The sequence below is a fragment of the Neoarius graeffei genome, chromosome 7, assembly GCF_027579695.1.
Source record: "Neoarius graeffei isolate fNeoGra1 chromosome 7, fNeoGra1.pri, whole genome shotgun sequence".
Classification (NCBI taxonomy): Eukaryota; Metazoa; Chordata; class Actinopteri; order Siluriformes; family Ariidae; genus Neoarius; species Neoarius graeffei.
The window spans coordinates 30,260,027-30,284,765 of record NC_083575.1 but is presented as its reverse complement, the minus strand read 5'-3'; the positions used below and the strand labels follow the sequence as shown (position 1 = coordinate 30,284,765).

Here is a 24,739-nt window from a genome sequence, read left to right as displayed (position 1 = left end):
GGGAGCCATCGCGCGCTCGGCGGCCGAGCCGGGAGCCATCGCGCGCTCTCCGGCCGAGCCGGGAGCCATCGCGCGCTTGCTCAGTAAACTAGTAAATCCAGTAAAGGAAAAACTTGAGACTGAAAGGTTTTAACAGTCATCCAAATGACTGAACGTAAATATTGCTACAGTAACATACTAGCTACTGTTGTTGACATTAGCTAGCTTGCCGTCCAAAATGGTGGACACCGGGGCGTCACGTGACCCTGTGACGTCAGGTGAAATACCTCAGTAGGCGAGAGGCAGGGTACACCCTGAACAAGTCGCCAAATCCTTGCAGGGCTGACACATAGAGACAAACAGCCATACACACTCACACCTATGGTCAATTTAAAGCCACCAATTAGCCTAATCTGCATGTCTTTGGACTGTGGGGGAAACCGGAGCACCCGGAGGAAACCCACGCAGACACGGGGAGAATATGCAAACTCCACACAGAAAAGCCTCCATCGGCCACTGGGCTTAAATCCAGAACCTTCTTGCTGTGAGGCAACAGTGCTAACCACTACACCACCATGCCGCCCCAGTAAATACAAACAGAATGTGATAATTTGCAAATCATGGAACCCCTATATTTCGCTGAAAATACTACAAAATACAACATATCAAATGTTGAATGAAACTCAGAAATTTTACTGTTTGTTTGAAAAAGATATGCTTATGAAATAGATGTCATTAAAGAAAATTGGGAGAGGGGACTGTCACAAAGCAAAAATGAAATCCAGTACATTCTTGACCTGAGAGCAAAACTCCACACACTGAGTCACATAACCCAGGAACATTTGCTACAGGCACAAGAATGTCAATCTTGCTTGTACAACAGAGGTATCAAGGCACCTAACCCCCAATGGCTTCCCAGGCTGCTCTGGCTCTGCTGTATATCACTCTGGATAAGAGTGTCTGCTAAATGCCTGTAATGTACTAATGTAATGTATAAGGTGAAGGGAATTTGCACCAGGAAATAGAGTGCCCATATTACTGCCCATGCCGAGCTCAAAATTGCTCACCAAGTGGCAAGGGCCGTTTAAGGTCACAAATTAAATAGGGGAAGTAGACTATGAGGTCAGGCACACAGATAGGGGTGATGCATGTCAAATTTAACACCTCAATCTCCTGAAACCATGGAGAGAGGAGGTTCCTGTGGCTCTCGCAATGATAGTTCCTGAAAGGGTGGAGCTGGGACCAGAGGTAAGTCCCAAAGGTGCAGCCCAATTCACCCCAGTTCACTGTGGAGACCACCTCTCACTATCCCAGAGAGCACAGTTAGTAGGTTGCAGGAGGAATTCTGTGATGTGTTTTCACCCCTCCCTGGTTGCACTGACCTCAGAGAACACCACACTGAGACTTCCCCAGGTGTGGTGGTGTGCTGCCGCCCATCTTGGCTCCCCAAGCACAAGAAAAATGTGGTTTGGGATGAACTCAACACAATGCTTGCACATGGGAGTTATTGCAGAGTCGCACAGCGACTGGAGCAGCCCAGTGGTCTTCGTGCCTAAGACTGATGGGATGGTCTGGTTCTGTGTGGACTATATTAAAATCTGATGCATATCTGATGCCTCACATTGATGAACTGCTCAATCGGTTCGGTGCAGCTCGCTTTTATTCAGCACTGGATTTGACAAAGGCAGATCCCCTTGAAGAAGAACAACTTTATTCATCACATGTACACTTATGAAATTCCTCTTTGCATTTAACCCATCTAAAGCAGTGAATACACATATGCACACACACGTGAGCAATGAGTACACACACACACATACCCAGAGCAATGGGCAGCCATGCTAACAGCACCTGGTGAGCAGTTGGGGGGTAGGTGTCTCACTCAAGGGGATCTCAGCCTAAGGCCGCCCCACAGTAACCTGTCTTTGAACTGTGGGGGAAACTGGAGCACCCGGAGGAAACCCACGCAGACATGAAAGAAACAAGAAAGAAAGAAACAAGAAACAAAGGGTGAATGAAAAAGAAAAGGGTGTACTTTATTTAAACAGGTGAATGTACAGATGAAGTCGGGCACTTCTACCTTAAAAGATGAAGGAGTAGTAAAATCAGTGGATTGCTATGGAAGGATGGAGGGGTGAATAAAAGAATGGAAAGGTCAGATACAGGATGAGGAGTTATCCTGGGAAAAAATGACCTTTTCCACTCCGTTTGGTTTACACCAATTCATCACCCTTCCGTTTGGTTGTTTGGGGCCCCAGCGACATTTCAGAGTTTCATGGGCCGAATCCTCTGTCCCCACAATGCATACAGTGTCTTGCAAAAGTATTCATCCCCCTAAGTGTTTGTTCTGTTTTGTCGCATTACGAGCTGGAATTAAAATTGATTTTTTTTTTTTTTTTTTTGGGGGGGGGGGGGGGGGGGGGGGGTTAGCGCCATTTGATTTACACAACATGCCTACCACTTTAAATGTGCAAATACATATATACAGTGTATACACACACACACACACACACACATATATATATATAAATTTGACACGAACAATAATTAAGATGAAAAAACAGAAATCTGGAGTGTGCGTAGGTATTCATCCCTCAAAGTCAATACTTTGTAGAGCCACCTTTTGGAGCCACTATTGGAGCATCATGAAGAGGAGAATCACAGCAGTGACCATGGACTGTTGAGCAGCTGAAATCTTTTATCAAGCAAGAATGGACAAAAAATTCCAATTGCAAAACTGCAACAATAATTATCCTCTGTTCCCAGATGATTAAAAAGTGTTATTAAAAGGAAAGGTGATGTACAACCCCGATTCCAAAAAAGTTGGGACAAAGTACAAATTGTAAATAAAAACGGAATGCAATGATGTGGAAGTTTCAAAATTCCATATTTTATTCAGAATAGAACATAGATGACATATCAAATGTTTAAACTGAGAAAATGTATCATTTAAAGAGAAAAATTAGGTGATTTTAAATTTCATGACAACAACACATCTCAAAAAAGTTGGGACAAGGCCATGTTTACCACTGTGAGACATCCCCTTTTCTCTTTACAACAGTCTGTAAACGTCTGGGGACTGAGGGGACAAGTTGCTCAATTTTAGGGATAGGAAAGTTAACCCATTCTTGTCTAATGTAGGATTCTAGTTGCTCAACTGTCTTAGGTCTTTTTTGTCGTATCTTCCGTTTTATGATGCGCCAAATGTTTTCTATGGGTGAAAGATCTGGACTGCAGGCTGGCCAGTTCAGTACCCGGACCCTTCTTCTATGCAGCCATGATGCTGTAATTGATGCAGTATGTGGTTTGGCATTGTCATGTTGGAAAATGCAAGGTCTTCCCTGAAAGAGACGTCATCTGGATGGGAGCATATGTTGCTCTAGAACCTGGATATACCTTTCAGCATTGATGGTGTCTTTCCAGATGTGTAAGCTGCCCATGCCACACACACTAATGCAACCCCATACCATCAGAGATGCAGGCTTCTGAACTGAGCGCTGATAACAACTCAGGTCGTCCTTCTCCTCTTTAGTCCGAATGACACGGCGTCCCTGATTTCCATAAAGAACTTCAAATTTTGATTCGTCTGACCACAGAACAGTTTTCCACTTTGCCGCAGTCCATTTTAAATGAGCCTTGGCCCAGAGAAGACGTCTGCGCTTCTGGATCGTGTTTAGATACGGCTTCTTCTTTGAACTATAGAGTTTTAGCTGGCAACGACGGATGGCACGGTGAATTGTGTTCACAGATAATGTTCTCTGGAAATATTCCTGAGCCCATTTTGTGATTTTCAATACAGAAGCATGCCTGTATGTGATGCAGTGCCGTCTAAGAGCCCGAAGATCACGGGCACCCAGTATGGTTTTCTGGCCTTGACCCTTACGCACAGAGATTCTTCCAGATTCTCTGAATCTTTTGATGATATTATGCACTGTAGATGATGATATGTTCAAACTCTTTGCAATTTTACACTGTCAAACTCCTTTCTGATATTGCTCCACTATTTGTCAGCGCAGAATTAGGGGGATTGGTGATCCTCTTCCCATCTTTACTTCTGAGAGCCGCTGCCACTCCAAGATGCTTTTTATACCCAGTCATGTTAATGACCTATTGCCAATAGAGATCTTGCAGTCACGTGACCGGAAAGTACACAGCCGCCATCTTGTCGGTCAACAGCACAGCTGAATATTGCTGCACTCGTGTACAGAATGGATCAATTTCAACCGACGGACTACACGGCTCATTTTTCTAATGAACAGATAACTAGATATATGTCTAAAATAAACAATCTACAGATTAGTGACCCTTATGGCTTACCGGACGGAGTTTTCACGACCGTGTCAGTGGATATGGAACTGCCAGAGGTGGAATACCCGGACGTGTATAATTACCTCATCAACTTTCCCTCGCTGTTCAGTGGTGAAGCACTGCGTGCTTATAAATCTCTGGACAGTTATCTTTACAGAAATTCAGGATTTGTCAGCTACTCAGATGTGGGATCTTGTAAACAAGAAAATGATCCTCACTGGATGGGTAAGTCACTTAATTATTGAGTATAGCACTGACCAGCCGATTATAGAATAGAATAAGGTAATTCCAGCTGTAATTCCAAATCGTCCGTCTTGTTTACCTGGCGTTGGAGAGGTAGAGGCTTAGCAGTGGAGATTTGAGTGGCTGTTTTCTGAGCTTAGTCAACAGGCCGGCTCTGCAGCCTCGCTTTTGCTTCCTCTCCCGGCGCCGCCTCCTTAGCTTTGCTTCCAATAACTATCCACGGAGACCCCGCTGGTCTCGCTATCTCGTCCGGAATGTTTTTTTTTTTTCTCGTCCGGAATGTTGTGCATGCGATGGAAATCGCTACAAACCGTCATTTTCTGCTGGAAACCAATGTCCAGTAAGTCCATACGGTTGTAGTGGATATTGAAGTCCGGTACAGACGAACAACACGCAAAAATACACACAAAAAACATAAAAAACGTGCACAGGTAGGGAGAGCTTGTAGCCGCAGCCGTTGTAGTAGAATTGTATATAGTAGGGTTTTCCAGAAGAAAAGGTAGAAGTAAAAGCAGAAGTAGAACCAGAAGTAGAAGGCGGAAATATGGCGTTTGACCGACAAGATGGCGTCTGTCACAATCTGGATCAGCTGTGACGTCACATGCAAGTGCTCCATTGACCTAATGAGTTGCAATTTGGTCCTCCAGCTGTTCCTTTTTTGTACCTTTAACTTTTCCAGCCTCTTATTGTCCCTGTCCCAACTTTTTTGAGATGTGTTGCTGTCATGAAATTTCAAATGAGCCAATATTTGCCATGAAATTTCAAAATGTCTCACTTTCGACATTTGATATGTTGTCTATGTTCTATTGTGAATACAATATCAGTTTTTGAGATTTGTAAATTATTGCATTCTGTTTTTATTTACAATTTGTACTTTGTCCCAACTTTTTTGGAATCGGGGTTGTAACACAATGGTAATAATGCCTCTTTCCCAACTTTTTTTGAGTGTGTTTCAGGAATCAAATTCTAACTTAATTTATATTTACAAAATACATTCAGGCTGGCCAGTACTGAAAATAATTTCTTTGTACTTTTGTCAGTTAAATAAAGGTTCACGTGACTTAACAAATCACAGATTTTTGTTTTTAGTGTATTTTGGAAAATATCCCAACTTTTCTGGAAATGGGGTTTGTAAATTGCCAGTCATCAAACACAGGTGAGACTCTCACGTGTTACCTGCCAGTTCTACCTGACTCCTCGCTGCCCACATCTGATGCCTGATCATGACACCCGCTGCCACAAATACAAACAATACTGTAGAATAACAGAATCCTTAAAAAAATTGCCTTCATTTAAACCAAAAGATATGTGTTGCAGTGCTACTGTATGTTGTCCATCTCAGCTAAGAAATGAAAAATGTCTAACTTCTAGTCCTTTCCAGGTCAAACGCATGAGCATACACTCTCACATGGGAGAACAACTTAACAACTATCGAGTGCAAATTTCTAAACTTTACTGCAATTTATTTTTGAGCGCATGAAACAAGACTTAAAAAGTTGCAGGTGCCATTTTTCTCCACTAAAGCTATTCCGTGTGTGCATCTTCTTTATTATTATTAGTTCTACCACCTTCCATGCACTGAGCTGCTGGGCTCTGTTTCTCCCCAAGTGGTGCCATGTTTATGAAATTAAAGTGTGCACAAGTATGAGCTTACACCATATCGCGCGCACACACACACACACACACACACACACTCTCAGCATAGCCATAACTCGCACCCAAAGCTTTGAATATTCACTGTTGATTACTACTGAAGCTCCAGAGCCCAAAAATTATATTAGGGAAAGCCTTAGCAAAGAGATGATGCTTTGTTACAAGTTGAGCAGAACAGATTTAATGCAGTCATATTCCTCACAAAGGACAGGAATCTGGAACTAGAAGTGTATAGTCAGTGTAGAATCTGTATGCATGATTTTAGAACAGATAAACAAGAACAAGTTCCATGGACTTGAACTGGGTTTAGCTCAGATAGTCAATACATTTTCCTCATATTAGACCACTATGCTTGATGCTTAAGAGGCTGAATCACAGTCACCTACTGTACCGGTATATCTAATGCTGTAGAACATTTGTTTGAGAGAGAATGTCACCAAATAGGGATAAGAAATCATCCCTCATCTGGTTCTTGGCACAAGTGAGCCAATAGTGAGGGTAGCTATCACAGAGTTTGACAGTCTAGCACAGGTCTATGACAAATACAGGTCTGCAGTTTTCAGTCATAAAACACATCATGTGTGTATTTTGTTGCTAGATCAAAATATGGCTTCTGTCTACATCATGACTGATATGCAGGGAGCTAGACCTGTTCAGATCTCTCAAGAGCCCATCAGACAGGCTGCTACAGTGGAAGGAGCTATACTACTGCCTGGGTAAGTTTTACACTGAAAGTCATAAACAGTCCCCTTGCCAGTATGTTAGTGCACATGCATTAAATGTAGTTATTAATTAAGGACTAAGTGTTTCTTTGAAAAATGACAGTTGTATACAAACATGCAATGTTAACCCTCATCCTACCATGCTATTTTACACCTTAATCTTACCATGTGGGGTCCGTTTGGACCCCAATACTTTTCTTTAAAATTAAAGCTTATAAAGACAAAATCACCAGATAAGTTTTGTTCAGAACATCTTGTATTAATAACATCAATACACTAAAGGGCCCAAGGCATAAAGAACACACTTAACCTTCATCCTACCAGCCAATTTTACATACACAAACTACCAGGCGGGGTCCGTATGGACCCCAGGAGGGAATACCTTGAAATCAATGCAGTAAGAACCAATTCAATGCAGCAAACAGACATAACTTTATTGAAGAACAAAATCCACTATGGCTGAATATCAATGATGTATTACAAATGCAATAACATTGCAATAATATTGCAATAACTAGCATACATGTAGCAAATTATAGCGCCACAAAAAAAAAATTGGCATTATATACATGATTTTTGCAGCTCATGCAGCTGTAAAACATTCTGGATTACAACTTAGGTCTTTTCTTACAGAATTTAAAACAAAAAAGTAATTGTAAAATAATTTAGGGCTTTTGTTTTGCAGCCTGTGCTTATTGCAGCAGTGGGGTCCACACGGACCCCAAGAAGGAATGCCTTGGTAGTTTCATTATGGAACATAAAAGAAATAAAAGAAGTTAACTTTCAGTGTACTATTCAATTATAAAATGAAAGACAGATAAATTTTACTCTGGGGTCCGGTTGGACCCCAGTAACAAATTAATTATACCTTCACAATGCAAAAACCTGATCTTCCGGTGCTTTAGTGTTTTAATTAAGACATAAATTCCGACAAATTCATAAAACGGTGAGGCAGTATGTCACATATTTTTAAAATGGCAAACAAACATATAGGTGCGGGGTCCAGATGGACCCCACTTGGTAGGATGAAGGTTAAAATGCCTTGCAATTTACAACACTGCAAAATTTAGTAGATTGAATGAAGAAATAAAAGATGTTCATAGACACTGTGAAGAAAGATGAAGAAATAAAAAATGTTCACAGACACTAGCTTTTATTCATTAGAATATTTACTCTGACAATTACTTTTGACTATGTTATGTGTTGTCTGGCATCCTTCTTCATGCATGATTTCTTTGTATACCCTGAGTTGGGTTGTGATTGACACAAAATTTGTTGTCAATCTAATAGCCAGTCTAACTATTATTTAGAAATGACTCATCTTCCACGCTGACTGGGAAAGTCAACCAACTAGAAGTCATCCTGAAGCAGCTCCAGCATGATTTAAGAAAGGTAAGCAAATTCACAGTTTTGGTACTAAAGTACTAGCAAGGGTCACTTGTTGACTTGGTTCCTCTGTGCCCGGACTGCTTGCAGCATTCAGAGTTATGTGAGTTCAAGCTAACATGTGTTTTCTTACTCATGCTTCACTCTGGTCCATGCTCGGAGCTACTGGCACTAAATGGCCAGAGCGTGTGCTTCCCTTCCTTGCCCTACTGCCGACTTTTCATTCATTGAGCTGCCAATTTGGCTGCACTGGTGTTAACAGGATTAGAGTGGTGCTTCCCTCCATTTTTTCTTCACACAAGTAGAGCTAATAATGCTAACAAGTCAGAAGGTACTCCCATCATTAGCTTATGCCCCTAGTCAAACCTTTCCACTGAACAAGAAACTATTCATACACTGCCTTTGTTCTGTGGACTCACATTTATCAATCCCATCTGATTGCCCAACCCTCAGGCAGCCAGTGCCTGAATCTTCTAGAGCCAGAGGACAAATATGTACCTGTGCACCTAATATGTCTGTTTGGGCCAGTTATAGGATGTGACCCTCAGCTTGGAGGTCCCTGTCCCCTATCCCCAACATAACTATGCCTATGCAAACTTTTTGACAGTGACTAGCAGGCATAGCTCTCAATTCAAAGGCCACCCACACCCAACCCGGCCAAGTTGCAAATCACAAATGCTTGATGCCACCCAATACACAAGATACGGTACATCTTGAAAGTCTGACAGTGTAAAGACACTGATGACAGACATAGCTCAGAAAAAAAAGCTGACTTTTAGCACAAGCCCTGCCCAGCAGCACATATGTCACTATGAAATCTTCCTGCAGTCTGAGATCCCCTTGTGGTGCTCAACTGAAATGCAGTAGGACAGCATGTCTTTCACTGAATTAAGAAAAAAAAACCATTCAACTAGAAAACAACCCAAAAGCTGAGTTGTATGTCTTGTTGCTGGCTCTGGTAATGGCAAGTAAAGGACCCAGTTTAGCATCTAGCAGCTCACAGTTAACACATGCAGGCTTCAAATCAACCGTGACCATCACACTTCGAATGGTGGCAAAGCATTTCAGGTTGGACACATTAAGTCAACCTGTGACACCATTGGTTGAGATTGATTTTTTTGCTTGCCAGTCACCACAGAATATTTTTCACCTCAGTTTAAGGATTACATGAACAGTTATGTGGCAGGTTTCAGCATTCTAATACTTGAAGATGCACTAGGATGAATGAATTTTCAGCTCCCTAACACAGAGGCAAGTCAGCCAATAATGCCAAGTTTACTGACTGCAGCTGTGGCAGTGGAGCCCTTGGGCCTGCTACAAATAAGAAATTATTTATAAGAGATAAGACCCTGTTGTAAGAGATGGGCCATTAACCTATGGCTGACTCCCAAGCATGACCAGCTATAACAGGTCCTTATATTGGTGAAGGGGGCATGAGACCTGAATCATTGCAGACACAAGACCTTCCTCAAAAAAGGGGTACCCTTTGGCAGTTCTACACCAGCGAGAGATGATCACTACAGACATCACACTGGCTGAACAGCTGTGTGGTTCATCAGATGTGTAGGGGGAATGTAGGACTGCAACATGAGGTTGGAACACAGGCAGGGCAGTCTGGCTAGCCCTCAAGTTCTTCCTACCACTGCTGAAGCACCACTGTTTCCTGATACATGGTGATGCTCAGGTGGATAAATGATCAGGGTGCCTATTAATATTATCACTAGCATTGATGTATTTTGTCAATATTAACAACAGCATTGATGTGTTTCATCACAGTATAGTCATTTAGTTTACAGCTCAAAAACCACATTTAAGTATGAAGTACTTCTTTAACTGGCTATAAAGTTAGCCATACTTTTTTACATTATGTTAGCTAACATTTTTACCTCGCCCACGATGGAGTAAGTGGAGTGAGGTATTGTAATCAGTACGGTTTGTTTGTTTGTGTGTTTGTCTGTTAACAATCTAGCGTCTAGACGGTTGCACCGATTGACTTCAAATTTTCAGGGTAGGTGGGCAATGGTCTGTAGATTACCTGATTAAATTTTGGGGGTAATTGGGTGAAGGTGAAGGTCAAGGTTACCGGAAAGGTCAACCTTTCGGTCAAAATAACATATTTTCCATTACAACTCAAAAATGGTTGCTGATAGACAGATGTTTACTATTATCAGCATATAAGAACTCCCATATGGCCTTTCATTTGGCACCATAATCTTTGACCTTGAGTGATCTTGAAAGGTCAAACTCAAGGTCACGGATTTTTAGAGGGCTGTAACTTGAAAACTGTTGATGGTAGACAGATATTTACCATTATCAACTTATAGGAAGTGCCATATGGGCTTTCATTTGGCACCATGATCTTTGACCTTGAGTGACCTTGAAAGGTCAAACTGAAGGTCATGGGTTTTCAAAGGGCTATAACTTTAAAATGGTTCATGAGAGCCAGATGTTTACCATTATCAACATATAAGAAGTCTCATATGGGCTTTCAGTTGCTGCCATGACCTTTGACCTTGAATGACTTTGAAATGTCAAACTCAAAGTCATGGATTTTTATCGGACTATAACCTGACAGCTGATGATTGAGAAATATTACAATTATCAACATATAGGTATAAAACAAGTGCTGCCGGGCGAGGTTTGTTTTGCCTGGCAACACTTGTTTAGGTTAATTTGGTTTTGGGGCAACCAAAACATGGAACTGGGTAAGCAAATTAGAGCTTGCCCAGTGCTTTTACAAATGTGTTGGAATCCATTTATATATGTGTTTTCTAGTAATTAAAGGTACTGACTGCAAAGTCATCTGGAATTTTAAAATTTTTTAATTGTGCATGGCCTTGTCCTATGTCCCGCAAGAACAATATCATGTGGACGAGATGTGATTATTCTGATGTGCTTTCCTTCATGTTGGGACCGTGTTTGACTGAGTAGGTCAAACACGCCCCATGGTGGTCGCATTATATTGTTGCTCACTTGCTTTGGCAATCTCCAGAATCGTAAAATGTGGGATGCATTTTATCTCTGCAAAACATTCACACATAGGATACATGGTGTGTGCAGCAGTGCAACTCCTCAATTTCAGATCAAATCAACCTCAAATCAACTTCAGATCAGTGCAAAACATCTCGAAACTCCAACAGCAATTGAAATAGAACATTTTTGCCCAGAATTCAACTTTGCAGTCAGAACCTTTAAGCATGACCATTACACTTTTTACTGTTATTATTCAATGGAAATTATGTTTGGTATTTACAAAGTGTTGAAGGATTCAAAACCTTCTTTAGCTAACATTATATTAGCTAATATTTTTCATGGATTTTTTTCATGGGGTTTTCATGAATATATTTTGCTGAGTAATTAGGAGAAAGGTTTTCATGGAAATATATTTTATTTTTTATATTTATATTTAATTAGGAGAAAGGTTTTCATGGATATATTTTGCTGCTTCTAATTAGGAGAAAGAGGATAAAGCCATCTTGCAGGTGGAGGTACAACATCTTCGACAACATAATATCCGTCTACAGGAGGAGAGTCAAACAGCAGCTGCCCAACTCAGGAAATTCATGGAATGGTTCTTTAATACCATTGACAAAAACCTTGAGAACAACTGAGCCTATTGTTTCAGCTAAGTAAATAGGTGACCCTTTAATAATGCAGCTCCTTCCCCAGTGTGATGTCTGTGTTCAAAAGTTAAAGAGGAACTTGCAAAGGAGCACATTGCTAATACTGTTTGATTAGTGAAGGTGAAGGCTTGGTAAGTGAAATGAAGTGAAAAATGAATGTAATTCACCTGAGACGTACTTTTGCTTGGCATATAAGTAGGCACTTACAGACCAAAGAATTCTAGGGATTCACTGAGAGGAATTACCCATTGGGGAGCGCCCCATAGGACCTTCAAGGGCTTTTTTTCTGTTTGCATTTGCACCACCAGTAGGAATGCTGAAGTGATGTAAGCCGGTTGATGGTCACCAGTTAGCGACATCCCTGTTTTTTTCATATTAATGTGTATTTTGTCCACCAAATTTCTTGTGTTACTGTGAAAACAGCAAACTAGCAACATGAGTCATGTTTTGCTGACATGTTTATTTAGAAACAGATCATTCCACTGTGCTGTAGAATGGGGAAGACCATGAAGTGTTATGTGCTGACAGTAAATTATTTATTTTACATGATAAAGAACGAATTAGTGGTGGAAAATAGTTGGTGATTGCTTAAAATATGCTTACTTAACATGTTATTGTGGACTATTATAACAGGTTTTCTTAAGCAAAAGCTAAAAATGCCCATGGATGAGCACATATACTTTAATTAAGATTTTTATATTTCATTAAAATCAAAATTGCACTGTATTTCCTCCTTCGCACATATGCTCAATAAAGCAAATGCTTCACTTTTGATCCATTTGTCCTTTTTTTTTTTTTTAAACGCTACCATGACGAGCTGGCTAACATTTTACACAGAATTTTAAAAATGGTGGTTGCTGTTGCTGCATTGGCTGATTTAATAACTGGAGTCAACTTGAGTCTGGGCCAATCACCATACATTTATGTCACTCATGGTTCCTCTTCTGCTGGAAGAATGCCTACCCTGATGTAGGACGTAGAAAAATCCCTCAAAATGGCATTCTAAATACTATGATAATCCTCAGTTCCTGCAGTGCGGACAAACAGAAAAGGGGGTACTTCCTCCAACAGTTCCTCTGGTCTGAAAGTGCCTATTCATATTGCCTTTATGTCTGACCCCTTATTTGCATTGTTGTTTTTGTTGATCTCTGGCATTGTAAGATGACGTTGTTGCTGGTGTTATGGCATGGACAGTGTCATAATTATTGATCACCATATTTTATGTGCATTTTTAACAAAATGGTTTTCATACTAGTTTCTAACCACAAATATGTCCTAGCAATGATTTAATAGAAGTAAGAGAAAACGCAAAATGTGGTCAGTTCCTGTTAAGGTTGCAGTTGTACAGTATTTATTCTCTGTTCCTCAAAAAGAATAGTAAAATAAGTTTTTATATGAATGATTCATCTTTTCTCATTATTTGCATTGCTTGTCTATAGTTCACTAAATTTCTGTGTGTGTGTGTTTTTCTGTCTGTGTCTCTGTGTACTTCTTTTCTTCCAGCAGCAAGTGGTTTTATAGAGTTTGTTTTTATCGTGAGTGAACCACTCACATTGTTAAAATATGTATTATATCTTTACCTCATTTGAAGTTGATTGTATTTAACAGCTATTTATATTTATTATACATACACTACCCCCATTTCCAGAAAAGTTTAGATATTTTGCAAAATGCAGTAAAAACCTAAAATCTATTATTTGTTAACTCATGAACCTTAAATTAATTGACAAAAGTACAAAAAAAAAATTTAAATTGTTTTACTGACTAACTAAATTGTCTCGTCTCGTCTTCTTCCACTTATCCGGGACCGGGTCGCGGAGGCAGCAGTCTAAGCATGGAAGCCCAAACTTCCCTTTCCCCAGACACCTCGGCCAGCTCCTCGGGAAGAACACCGAGGCGTTCCCAGGCCAGCCGAGAGACATAGTCCCTCCAGCGTGTCCTGGGTCTTCCCCGGGGCCTCTTTCCGGGGGGACATGCCTGGAACACCTCCCCAGGGAGGCGTTCAGGAAGCATCCGAAAAAGATGCCCGAGCCACCTCAGCTGATTCCTCTCGATGTGGAGGAGCAGCGGCTCTACTCCAAGCTCCTCCCGAGTGACTGTGCTTCTCACCCTATCTCTAAGGGAGCGCCCAGCCACCCTGCGAAAGAAACTCATTTCGGCCGCTTGTATCCACGATCTTGTTCTTTCGGTCATTACCCAAAGCTCATGACCATAGGTGAGAGTCGGAACGTAGATCGACCAGTAAATTGAGAGCTTCGGCTTTTGGCTCAGCTCCTTCTTCACCACGACGGACCGGTAAAGCGACCGCATCACTGCGGAGGCTGCACCGATCCGCCTGTCGATCTCACTCATCCTTCCCTCACTCGTGAACAAGATCCCGAGATACTTAAACTCCTCTACTTGAGGCAGGACTTCTCCACCAACCTGGAGAGGGCAAGCCACCCTTTTCCAGTCAAGAACCTTGGACTTGGAGGTGCTGATTCTCATCCCAGCCGCTTCACACTCGACTGCAAACCGCCCCAGTGCATGCTGAAGGTCCTGGTTTGAAGAAGCCAACAGGACAACATCATCCGCAAAAAGCAGAGAAGAAATCCTGTGGTTCCCAAACAAGATTCCTTCCAGCCCCTGGCTGTGCCTAGAAATTCTGTCCATAAAAATTATGAACAGAACCGGTGACAAAGGGCAGCCCTGCCGGAGTCCAACATGCACTAGGAACAGGTCTGACTTACTGCCGGCAATGCGAACCAGACTCCTGCTCCATTCGTACAGGGATCGGACAGCCCTTAGCAAAGAGCCCCGAACCCCATACTCCCGAAGCACCCCCCACAGAATACCACGGGGGACACGGTCGAATGCCTTCTCCAGATCCACAAAGCACATGTGGACTGGTTGGGCAAACTCCCATGAACCCTCGAGCACCCTATGAAGGGTATAGAGCTGGTCCAGTGTTCCGCGACCAGGACGAAAACCGCATTGTTCCTCCTGGATCCGAGGTTCGACTATTGGTCGAATTCTCCTCTCCAGTACCCTGGAGTAAACCTTCCCTGGGAGGCTGAGAAGTGTGATTCCCCTATAATTGGAGCACACTCTCCGGTCCCCTTTCTTAAAAAGAGGGACCACCACCCCAGTCTGCCACTCCAGAGGCACTGTCCCCGACCGCCACGCGATGTTGCAGAGGCGTGTTAACCAAGACAGCCCCTCAACATCCAGAGACTTGAGATACTCAGGGCGGATCTCATCCACCCCCGGTGCCTTGCCACCGAGGAGCTTGCAAACCACCTCAGTGACTTCGGCTTGGGTAATGGACGAGTCCACCTCTGAGTCATCAGCCTCAGTCTCCTCAGTGGAAGACATGATGGTGGGATTGAGGAGATCCTCAAAGTATTCCTTCCACCTCCCGACAATGTCCCCAGTCGAGGTCAACAGCTCCCCACCCGCACTGTAAACAGTGTTGGCAGAGTACTGCTTCCCCCTCCTGAGGCGCCGGACGGTTTGCCAGAATTTCTTCGAGGCTGACCGATAGTCCTTCTCCATGGCCTCCCCGATCTCCTCCCAGTTCCGAGTTTTTGCCTCCGCAACTGCCCGAGCTGCAGCACGCCTGGCCTGCCGATACCCGTCAGCTGCCTCAGGAGTCCCGGAGGTCAACATGGCCCGATAGGACTCCTTCTTCAGCTTGACGGCATCCCTTACTTCCGGTGTCCACCACCGGGTTCGGGGATTGCCGCCACGACAGGCACCGGAGACCTTGCGGCCACAGCTCCAAACAGCTGCGTCCATAATGGAGGTAGAGAACATGGTCCACTCAGACTCAATGTCCCCCGCCTCCCTCGGAAGCTGGGAAAAGCTCTCCCGGAGGTGGGAGTTAAAGACCTCCCCAACAGAGTGCTCGGCCAGACGTTCCCAGCAGACCCTCACCATACGTTTGGGCCTGCCAGGTCTGTCCAGCTTCCTCCTCCGCCAGCGTATCCAACTCACCACCAGGTGGTGATCAGTTGACAGCTCAGCCACTCTCTTCACCTGAGTGTCCAAGACATAGGGCCGGAGATCAGATGAAACGACTACAAAGTCGATCATCGACCTCCGACCTAAGGTGTCCTGGTGTCACGTGCACTTATGGACACCCCTATGCTCGAACATGGTGTTCGTTATGGACAAACCATGACTAGCACAGAAGTCCAATAACAAAACACCACTCGGGTTCAGATCGGGGAGGCCGTTCCTCCCAAACACGCCCCTCCAGGTGTCACTGTCGTCGCCCACATGAGCATTGAAGTCCCCCAGTAGCACAATGGAGTCCCCAGTCTGAGCACCCCTCAGTAGCTCTCCCAGGGACTCCAAGAAGGCTGGATACTCTATACTGCTATTTGGCCCGTAGGCACAAACAACAGCAAGAGCCCTCTCCCCAATCCGAAGGTGCAGAGAGGCGACCCTCTTGTTCACTGGGGTAAACTCCAACACATGGCGGCTGAGCTGGGGAGCTATAAGCAAGCCCACACCAGCCCGCCGCCGCTCACCACGGGCGACTCCAGAGAAGTGGAAAGTCCAGCCCCTCTCGAGGAGCTGGGTTCCAGAGCCCAAGCTGTGCGTGGAGGTGAGCCCGACTATCTCTAGCCGGTACCTCTCAACCTCCCGCACAAGCTCAGGCTCTTTCTCCCCCAGCGAAGTGACATTCCATGTCCCAACAGCCAGCCGCTGTGTCCGGGGATCAGGTCGTCGAGGCCCCTGCCTTCGACTGCCACCCAATCCACACTGCACCAATCCCCTACTGCTACCTCTGTGAACCCACAGGAGGTCGGGCCCACATCACCTCTTCGGGCTGAGCCCGGCTGGGCCCCATGGGCAAAGGCCCGGCCACCAAGCGCTCGCATACAAGCCCCAACCCCGGGCCTGGCTCCAGGGTGGGGCCCCGGCTGCGTCATACCGGGCGACGTCACGGTCCTTGCTTTTTTCTCCATAGGGGTTTTTGGTGAACTGCTCTTGGTCTGGCCTGTCACCTAGGACCTGTCTGCCTTGGGAAACCCTGACAGGGGCATAATGCCCCCGACAACATAGCTCCTAGGATCATTCATGCACACAAACCCCTCCACCACAATAAGGTGGCAGTTCTAGGAGGGGCAACTAAATTGTATTTTGTAAATATAAATGAAGTTAGAATTTGATGCCTGCAACACATTCAAAAAAACGTTGGGACAGATGTGTTATTACCATTGTATTACATCTTTCCATTTAACACTTTTTAATCATATGGGATCTGAGGCTACATTGTTGCAGTTTTGCAATTGGAAATTTTGTCTATTCTTGCTTGATAGATGACTTCAGCTGCTCAAAAGTCTGTGGTCGCTGTTGTCCGATTCTCCTCATCATGATGCACCATACATTCTCAATAGGAGACAGATTTGGACTTGCAGCAGGCTAGTCAAGCATACTCATTCTGTATCTACAAAGCCATACTGTTGTAGCCCATGCAGAATGAGGCCTGGCATTGTCCTACTCAAATAAGCATGGACTTCCCAGGAAGAGACATTGCCTTGATGAATATGTCTCTCTAAAATCCCAATAAATGCCCCAATACCTTCATCCACATGCAAATGGTACCTTCATCCACATGCAACTCACCCATGCTGTGGGCACTGATACACCCCCATACCACTTTTGCACCATTTTCTGATAACAAACTGGATGGTCATGTTCACCTTTGGCACTAAGAACTTGACATCCGTTTTTTCCGAAAACAAGCTGAAATGTGGAGTCATCTGGCCACAGCACACTGTCTTTCCACTGTCTTTCAGACCACCTGAAATGAGTTTGGACCCAGAGAAATCAGCAGCGTTTCTGCATAGAATTGATGAATGACTTCCTCCTTGCATAATACAGTTTAAGGTTGCATTTCTGGATGGAGTGGTGGACTGTGTTAAGTGACAAAGGTTTTCTGAAGTACTCCCAAGCCCATTTGGCTATATTTGTGACATTAGTATGACGGTTTCTTAGGCCCTGTCCACACGGCAACGGATTCAGGTGAATCCGATAAAATTTTTTATCGTTTCGGCCTGGCGTCCACACGGCACCGGCGTTTTGGGTGCCCCAAAACGATATTTTTTGAGAACGGGTTCCAGAGTGGAAAAATCTGGCAACGGCGCCGTTGCGAAGTCGTCTGGATGAATAGAACGGATTTGTTTACGATGACGTCACAACCACATGACTAGAACAAGCAGCATTCACTCATTCATGCCGGGTAGAAGAAGGGGTTTATGCGCATGCGTCCTACTTCTTCTATTGTTCTGGTGTCTCCGATGGGACCGTCTTACAGCGCACGTAGAGGTGTGGCATGTGTATTGCATCGTTTTCAGCAAGTGTTGCGTTGCCATATGTACCTGATATTTTACTGATCCGTTGCCCATGTGGACGCGATATTTTTTTTACCTGCTAAAAAAAAAATCTCGTTGCCGTTGACGTGTGGATGTAGCCTTAGGCAGTGCCATCAGGGCTCAAAGGTCACGCACATTCAACAGTGGTTTCTGACCTTGCCCTTTAGGAACTGAGATGTCTCTGAATTCCCTGAATATTTTCACAATATTATGTACTGTACATTTTGAAAGACCTAAATTCTCAATAGGAGACAGATTTTCTCCTATTGAGAAATTTTACGTTGAGAAATGTTTTTTTTTTAATTGACTGACAATTCTCTTATGAATTTTGGCACAGAGGAGTGAGCCACAACCCATCCATGGTTGCAAAGACTAAGCCTTTGGTGCATGCTCCTTTTCTACCCAATCATGTTACCAATCAACCTATGTATTGTAGAATCTTTTAAAATGGCATTACTTGAATATCCAATAAACTTTTCAGTCTTACTTTGCCTATATCCCAACTTTTTTTGAGTGTGTTGCAGGCATCAAATGATTAAATTCTAACTTCTTTTACATTTACAAAAAAAAAAAAAAAAATATATATATATATATATATATATATATATATATATATATATATATATAACAAAAAATATATTAAATATTTTTAAATAATATCAAAAGGGGCGACATGGTGGTGTAGTGGTTAGCACTGTCGCCTCACAGCAAGAAGGTCCGGGTTCGAGCCCCGTGGCCGGCGAGGGCCTTTCTGTGCGGAGTTTGCATGTTCTCCCCGTGTCCGCGTGGGTTTCCTCCGGGTGCTCCGGTTTCCCCCACAGTCCAAAGACATGCAGGTTAGGTTAACTGGTGACTCTAAATTGACCGTAGGTGTGAATGTGAGTGTGAATGGTTGTCTGTGTCTATGTGTCAGCCCTGTGATGACCTGGCGACTTGTCCAGGGTGTACCCCGCCTTTCGCCTGTAGTCAGCTGGGATAGGCTCCAGCTTGCCTGCGACCATGTAGAACAGGATAAAGCAGCTAGAGATGATGAGATGAGATCAAAATATTATTTACTTAATATGTATTTACTTAAACTAAATATATACTAGTAATATATAAGTAGGCTGGTAAAACTGTTGAAAATCTTCTCTTTGTACTTTTGTCACTTAAATAAAGGTTCACATGAATTAACAAATCAAAGGTTTTTGTATTTTGATTGCATTTTGGAAAATATCAAAACTTTTCTGGAAATGTTTAGCCTGCTGATTATTCTGGGTGGCATAGACCTAACACACACACACACACACACACACACACACACACACACACACACACACACACACACACACACATATAATTATTATTACATGGTGGCATGAAGATATGAACTTTATCTTTGAGTGGTGAACATATTTCACGAGTGAGCACAGCCACATAAACTTCCTATGTTCAAGCCGATGTGTAATATTCTTTTTATTACACAGACACATTCACAAAAAAAATCTACAAGTTAATCAAAAGAATTTTCATTTTGAACCGGTTCACCATTTTAAAAATGCGCATCAAGTCAGCAGGAAAACAATGGAATTGACATCATTGATATCTTCACGAGTGAAAATATTGGAAAATATATGTTACTCAGGTCTGGAATGTATTTCATATGAAAAATTAGTTTTTCAACATGAGAAAATAAACTTTAAATCTTCAAGCCAACATGTAATTTTCTTTTTGTTATATTGACACATTCACAAACAAAAACTACACAAGTTAATCAAACACAATTCATCAATATCCTCACCAGTGAGGATATTGGAAAATATGTTACTCGATGTCCCAGATGTACTTCATATGAAAAGTACGAGTGGCATATTTCCCAGTTAAAACCTCGTGTGTAGTGTTTCTTATATACGCAAGTGTATCTTGAAAAATGTGAATATTATGAAAAAATATTGTTTTCATAATTTAATTCAAAAATGTAAACTTTCATATATTCTATAGTCATTACTATTGTATTCAAGCCATCCATCCATTATCTGTAGCCGCTTATCCTGTTCTACAGGGTCGCTGGCAAGCTGGAGCCTATCCCAGCTGACTATGGGTGAGAGGCGGGGTACACCCTGGACAAGTTGCCAGGTTATCGCAGGGCTGACACAGAGACAAACAACCATTCACACTCACATTCACACCTACGGTCAATTTAGAGCCAACAGTTAACCTAACCTGCATGTCTTTGGACTGTGGGGGAAACCGGAGCACCTGGAGGAAACCCACACAGACACGGGGAAAACATGCAAAGTCCACACAGAAAGGCCCTTGCTGACCACGGGGCTCGAACCCGGACCTTCTTGCTGTGAGGCGACAGCGGTAACCACTACACCACCGTGCCGCCCATATTCCAAGCCTTTTTTTGTTTTAATTTTGATGATTATGGAAATATGCCACTCATATTTTTCATACGAAGTACATGAATAGGTCATGAAAATCAGAAATCCAGTCCCTCAGCTGATTAGAATATTTTCTAAGATCAATCAAAAAAGGATTTACAATACAGAAATGTCCACCATCTGAAACGTAAGTTCATTTATAAACTCGGTACTTGGTCGGGGCTCCTTTACCAAGAATTACTGCATCAATGCATTGTGGCATCTGTGAAATCGGTATCTCCATAAAGCTTCTCAGCGGATGGAAGCATCAAGTGCTCTAAAATCTCCTGGTCAAAGGTTGTGTTGATAAAACACAATGGACCAACACCAGCAGATGATATGGCACCCCAAATCATCACAGACTGAGGAAACTTCACACTGGACCTTGATTTCCAAATGAAATGCAAAATTTACTTTCATCTGAAAAGAGGACTTTGGACCACTGAGCAACAGTCCAGTTCTTTCTCTCCTTAGCTCAGGTAAGACTCTTCTGATGTTGTCTCTGCTTTAGGATATTGGGAACATGACCATTGTAGCCCCTTTCCTTAAAACCTCTGTGTGTGGTGGCTCTTCATGCACTGACACCAGCCTCAGTCCATTCCTTGTGAAACTCTCTCAAGTTCTTGAATCAACTTTTATTGACAATCTTCTCAAGGCTGTGGTCATCCCTGTTACTTGTGCAACTTTTCTAGCCAGCATTGACCTTCTGTGGCTTAGCCTCCTTGTAGAGGGTGTTGATTACCATCTTCTAGACAACTGTCAAGTCAGAAGTCTTCCCCATGATTGTGGTTGCGTGTACTCAACTAGACCAAGAGATGCATGATATTTATACTGTTTTACTCAAACTTGAAATGCAACATGATAATATTTTAAAATTCTGGATTTCTGATTTTCATGAGCTGTAAGCCATAATCATAAAAATTAAAACAAAGAAGCCCTGAAATATTTCACTTTACATGTAATGAATATTGAACATATGAAAGTTTACCTTTTTAAATTAAATTACTAAAAAATGAACTTTTTCTGATATTCAAATAATTTGAGATGCACTAATAATAATAATAATAATAATAATAATAATAATAATAATAATAATGCGTTAAATGTATATAGCATTTTTCTTACTATCCTTATAATTATAAAGCGACCCAAGGTTTGTACATAAAATGTTTCTGCACTAAGAATTGAAAAGGCTCTGACAAGGCAAGATTAATATATTGGATGCCTTGTTTGGGTGGTGTTGAATATAAAATTATTTCCCTTCCTATTTTCTCTTTCCAACATTTGGATGCTGCAAAACTAAACTTTTGTAGTTCATGTGTTCTTTGTTTGATTTTTTTTTTTACAGATTTGCATTTTGTGATTTTTGTATTGCTTTGCTTTCTAAAGCAAATGTAGCATGTAACTACTTTCTTAACTACTGTATGTATGTATGTATGTATGTATGTATGTATGTATGTATGTAACTACTGGACTAATGGTGGAAGATTGAAAAGCACTGGTTTGATACTGAATTTGCAAACGGATTGGTTCTTGGTGCTTACTGTCATTGTGTATTTTGATATTTTGAGATTTTTTTTTCAACATCATTTCAACTGACATCAGAATTATACTTGCGATTGGGGCAGCATATTAACTTGGTGCCCTTTTAGAAGGGACTTGATTTGACAGTTTGCCATGAAATGACAGTCATCTGTTTTTTAATTGTTTTTACCATTTATACCACTTAAAATTCATTTCTGTCTATTACGGTCTCTGTGTTGATTTTTTTTGTATGTTTCTTCAAAAGGAATTAGGTAGACTTGGAAGAAGCCAAGAAGGCTTTAGTTGTCACACTTACACTCGAGCACAGACTTAAGCTCACAGTGAAATTTAAACTTTGCATTTAACCCATCTGAAGCAGTGAAAACACACACACACACACACACACACACACACACACACACACACACACACACACACACACACACACAAGTGAGCAAGGAGCACACACACATACCCAGAGCAGTGGGCAGCTATGTTACAGCACCTGGGGAGCAGTTGTGGGTTAGGTGCCCTTGCTCAAGGGCACTTCAGCCCAACCTCAGGCCATGGCTGCCCCATGTTAACCTAACTACATGTCTTTGAACTGTGGGGGAAACCGGAGCACTGGGAGGAAACTCACGCAGACACAGGGAGAACATGCAAACTCCACACAGAAAGGCCCCTGTTGGCTGCTGGGCTCAAACCCAGAATCTTCTTGCTGTGAGGCGACAGTGCTAACCACTACACCACCGTGCAGCCCAAGCACTAGCAATTACAAAATTCAGTACAAATATTTACACAATCCACAATTTGCAGGGTCCAAGCACTTCTTGCAAACAGTAACTCCAGTGGTCAGTTCTTGACAATTATAATACATAGATTAATAAATATACCATAGATCAACTTAATAAGTATGAAATATCTGAAATTGTTGAGGAAAGCTGAAAGGCTGAATACAGCCAGGTGACCAATGGAAATTAAAATCCAATTAGCAGAACAATGCAGCTCACCAAATTTTCAAATTTCAAGAGATAATTTTTAGTACTTAATGAGGATTAGATTCTGTTGAGTAATTTGATACTAATTTTGTGAACATAGCCCCAAAATCCTGGGACTAGTTTGCAAAAATATATTTTGCAAATTATGCAAATTTTCATAAATTTGAGTGGGTGTGGCTACATATTTCAAAAGACAGATTTTATGTGTTCAGTATTGGGGGGTGTTTGACTTTTATGGTTAAATTTTACTGAATAATTTTACCCCTTTTTTTTGCCAGATTTGGCTAAAATCCTAGAACAAGTATGAAAAAGTAGGTTTTGTATGTTCTACAAATTATGTTAAATAAATTGATATGGGCAGGGCTAAATTGCACAAAAAGCTAATTTCTGTGCTTTCAGCTGCAAAATCAGCATAAGAAAGAACATTTATGGTTCACCTTATTTAACAAGAGATATGCTTTAAATCCCCCTTCCCTATCCTTCCTTTTAATAGTCACCAATTTGCATCAATTACAAGTGGGCCCCAACAAGAACCTAGCTTTGATGTTTTGTGACAATAGCTCAACGTTAAAGCTGTCAAATTCCTGCTGAAACTGATTAGTCAACGGTGGCCATGTTTTTTTTATTTTCATGTGTCAGCATTAAATATTCACTTACAGATTAGCATATACAACCCCGATTCCAAAAAAGTTGGGACAAAGTACAAATTGTAAATAAAAACAGAATGCAATGATGTGGAAGTTTCAAAATTCCATATTTTATTCAGAATAGAACATAGATGACATATCAAATGTTTAAACTGAGAAAATGTATCATTTAAAGAGAAAAATTAGGTGATTTTAAATTTCATGACAAGAACACATCTCAAAAAAGTTGGGACAAGGCCATGTTTACCACTGTGAGACATCCCCTTTTCTCTTTACAACAGTCTGTAAACGTCTGGGGACTGAGGAGACAAGTTGCTCAAGTTTAGGGATAGGAATGTTAACCCACTCTTGTCTAATGTAGGATTCTAGTTGCTCAACTGTCTTAGGTCTTTTTTGTCGTATCTTCCGTTTTATGATGCGTCAAATGTTTTCTATGGGTGAAAGATCTGGACTGCAGGCTGGCCAGTTCAGTACCCGGACCCTTCTTCTACACAGCCATGATGCTGTAATTGATGCAGTATGTGGTTTGGCATTGTCATGTTGGAAAATGCAAGGTCTTCCCTGAAAGAGACGTCGTCTGGATGGGAGCATTTGTTGCTCTAGAACCTGGATATATCTTTCAGCATTGATGGTGTCTTTCCAGATGTGTAAGCTGCCCATGCCACATGCACTAATGCAACCCCATACCATCAGAGATGTAGGCTTCTGAACTGAGTGCTGATAACAACTTGGGTCGTCCTTCTCCTCTTTAGTCTGAATGACACGGCATCCCTGATTTCCATAAAGAACTTCAAATTCTGATTCGTCTGACCACAGAACAGTTTTCCACTTTGCCACAGTCCATTTTAAATGAGCCTTGGCCCAGAGAAGACGTCTGCACTTCTGG

At 42.2% G+C, this 24,739-nt stretch overlaps 1 protein-coding gene across 1 annotated transcript in view; it reads left to right on the top strand.

Moving 5' to 3' along the window:
- LOC132889218 (signal-induced proliferation-associated 1-like protein 2) overlaps positions 1 to 12,624 on the top strand; it is a 246,877-nt gene extending 234,253 nt beyond the window's left edge. Inside the window, exons 16-18 of the mRNA XM_060925482.1 lie at positions 6,782 to 6,899; positions 8,216 to 8,297; positions 11,747 to 12,624. Coding sequence (XP_060781465.1) covers positions 6,782 to 6,899; positions 8,216 to 8,297; positions 11,747 to 11,902 — 356 coding nt within the window. The 3' untranslated portion in view covers positions 11,903 to 12,624. The remainder of the gene's footprint in view (positions 1 to 6,781; positions 6,900 to 8,215; positions 8,298 to 11,746) is intronic.
- Positions 12,625 to 24,739: the final 12,115 nt, after the last annotated feature.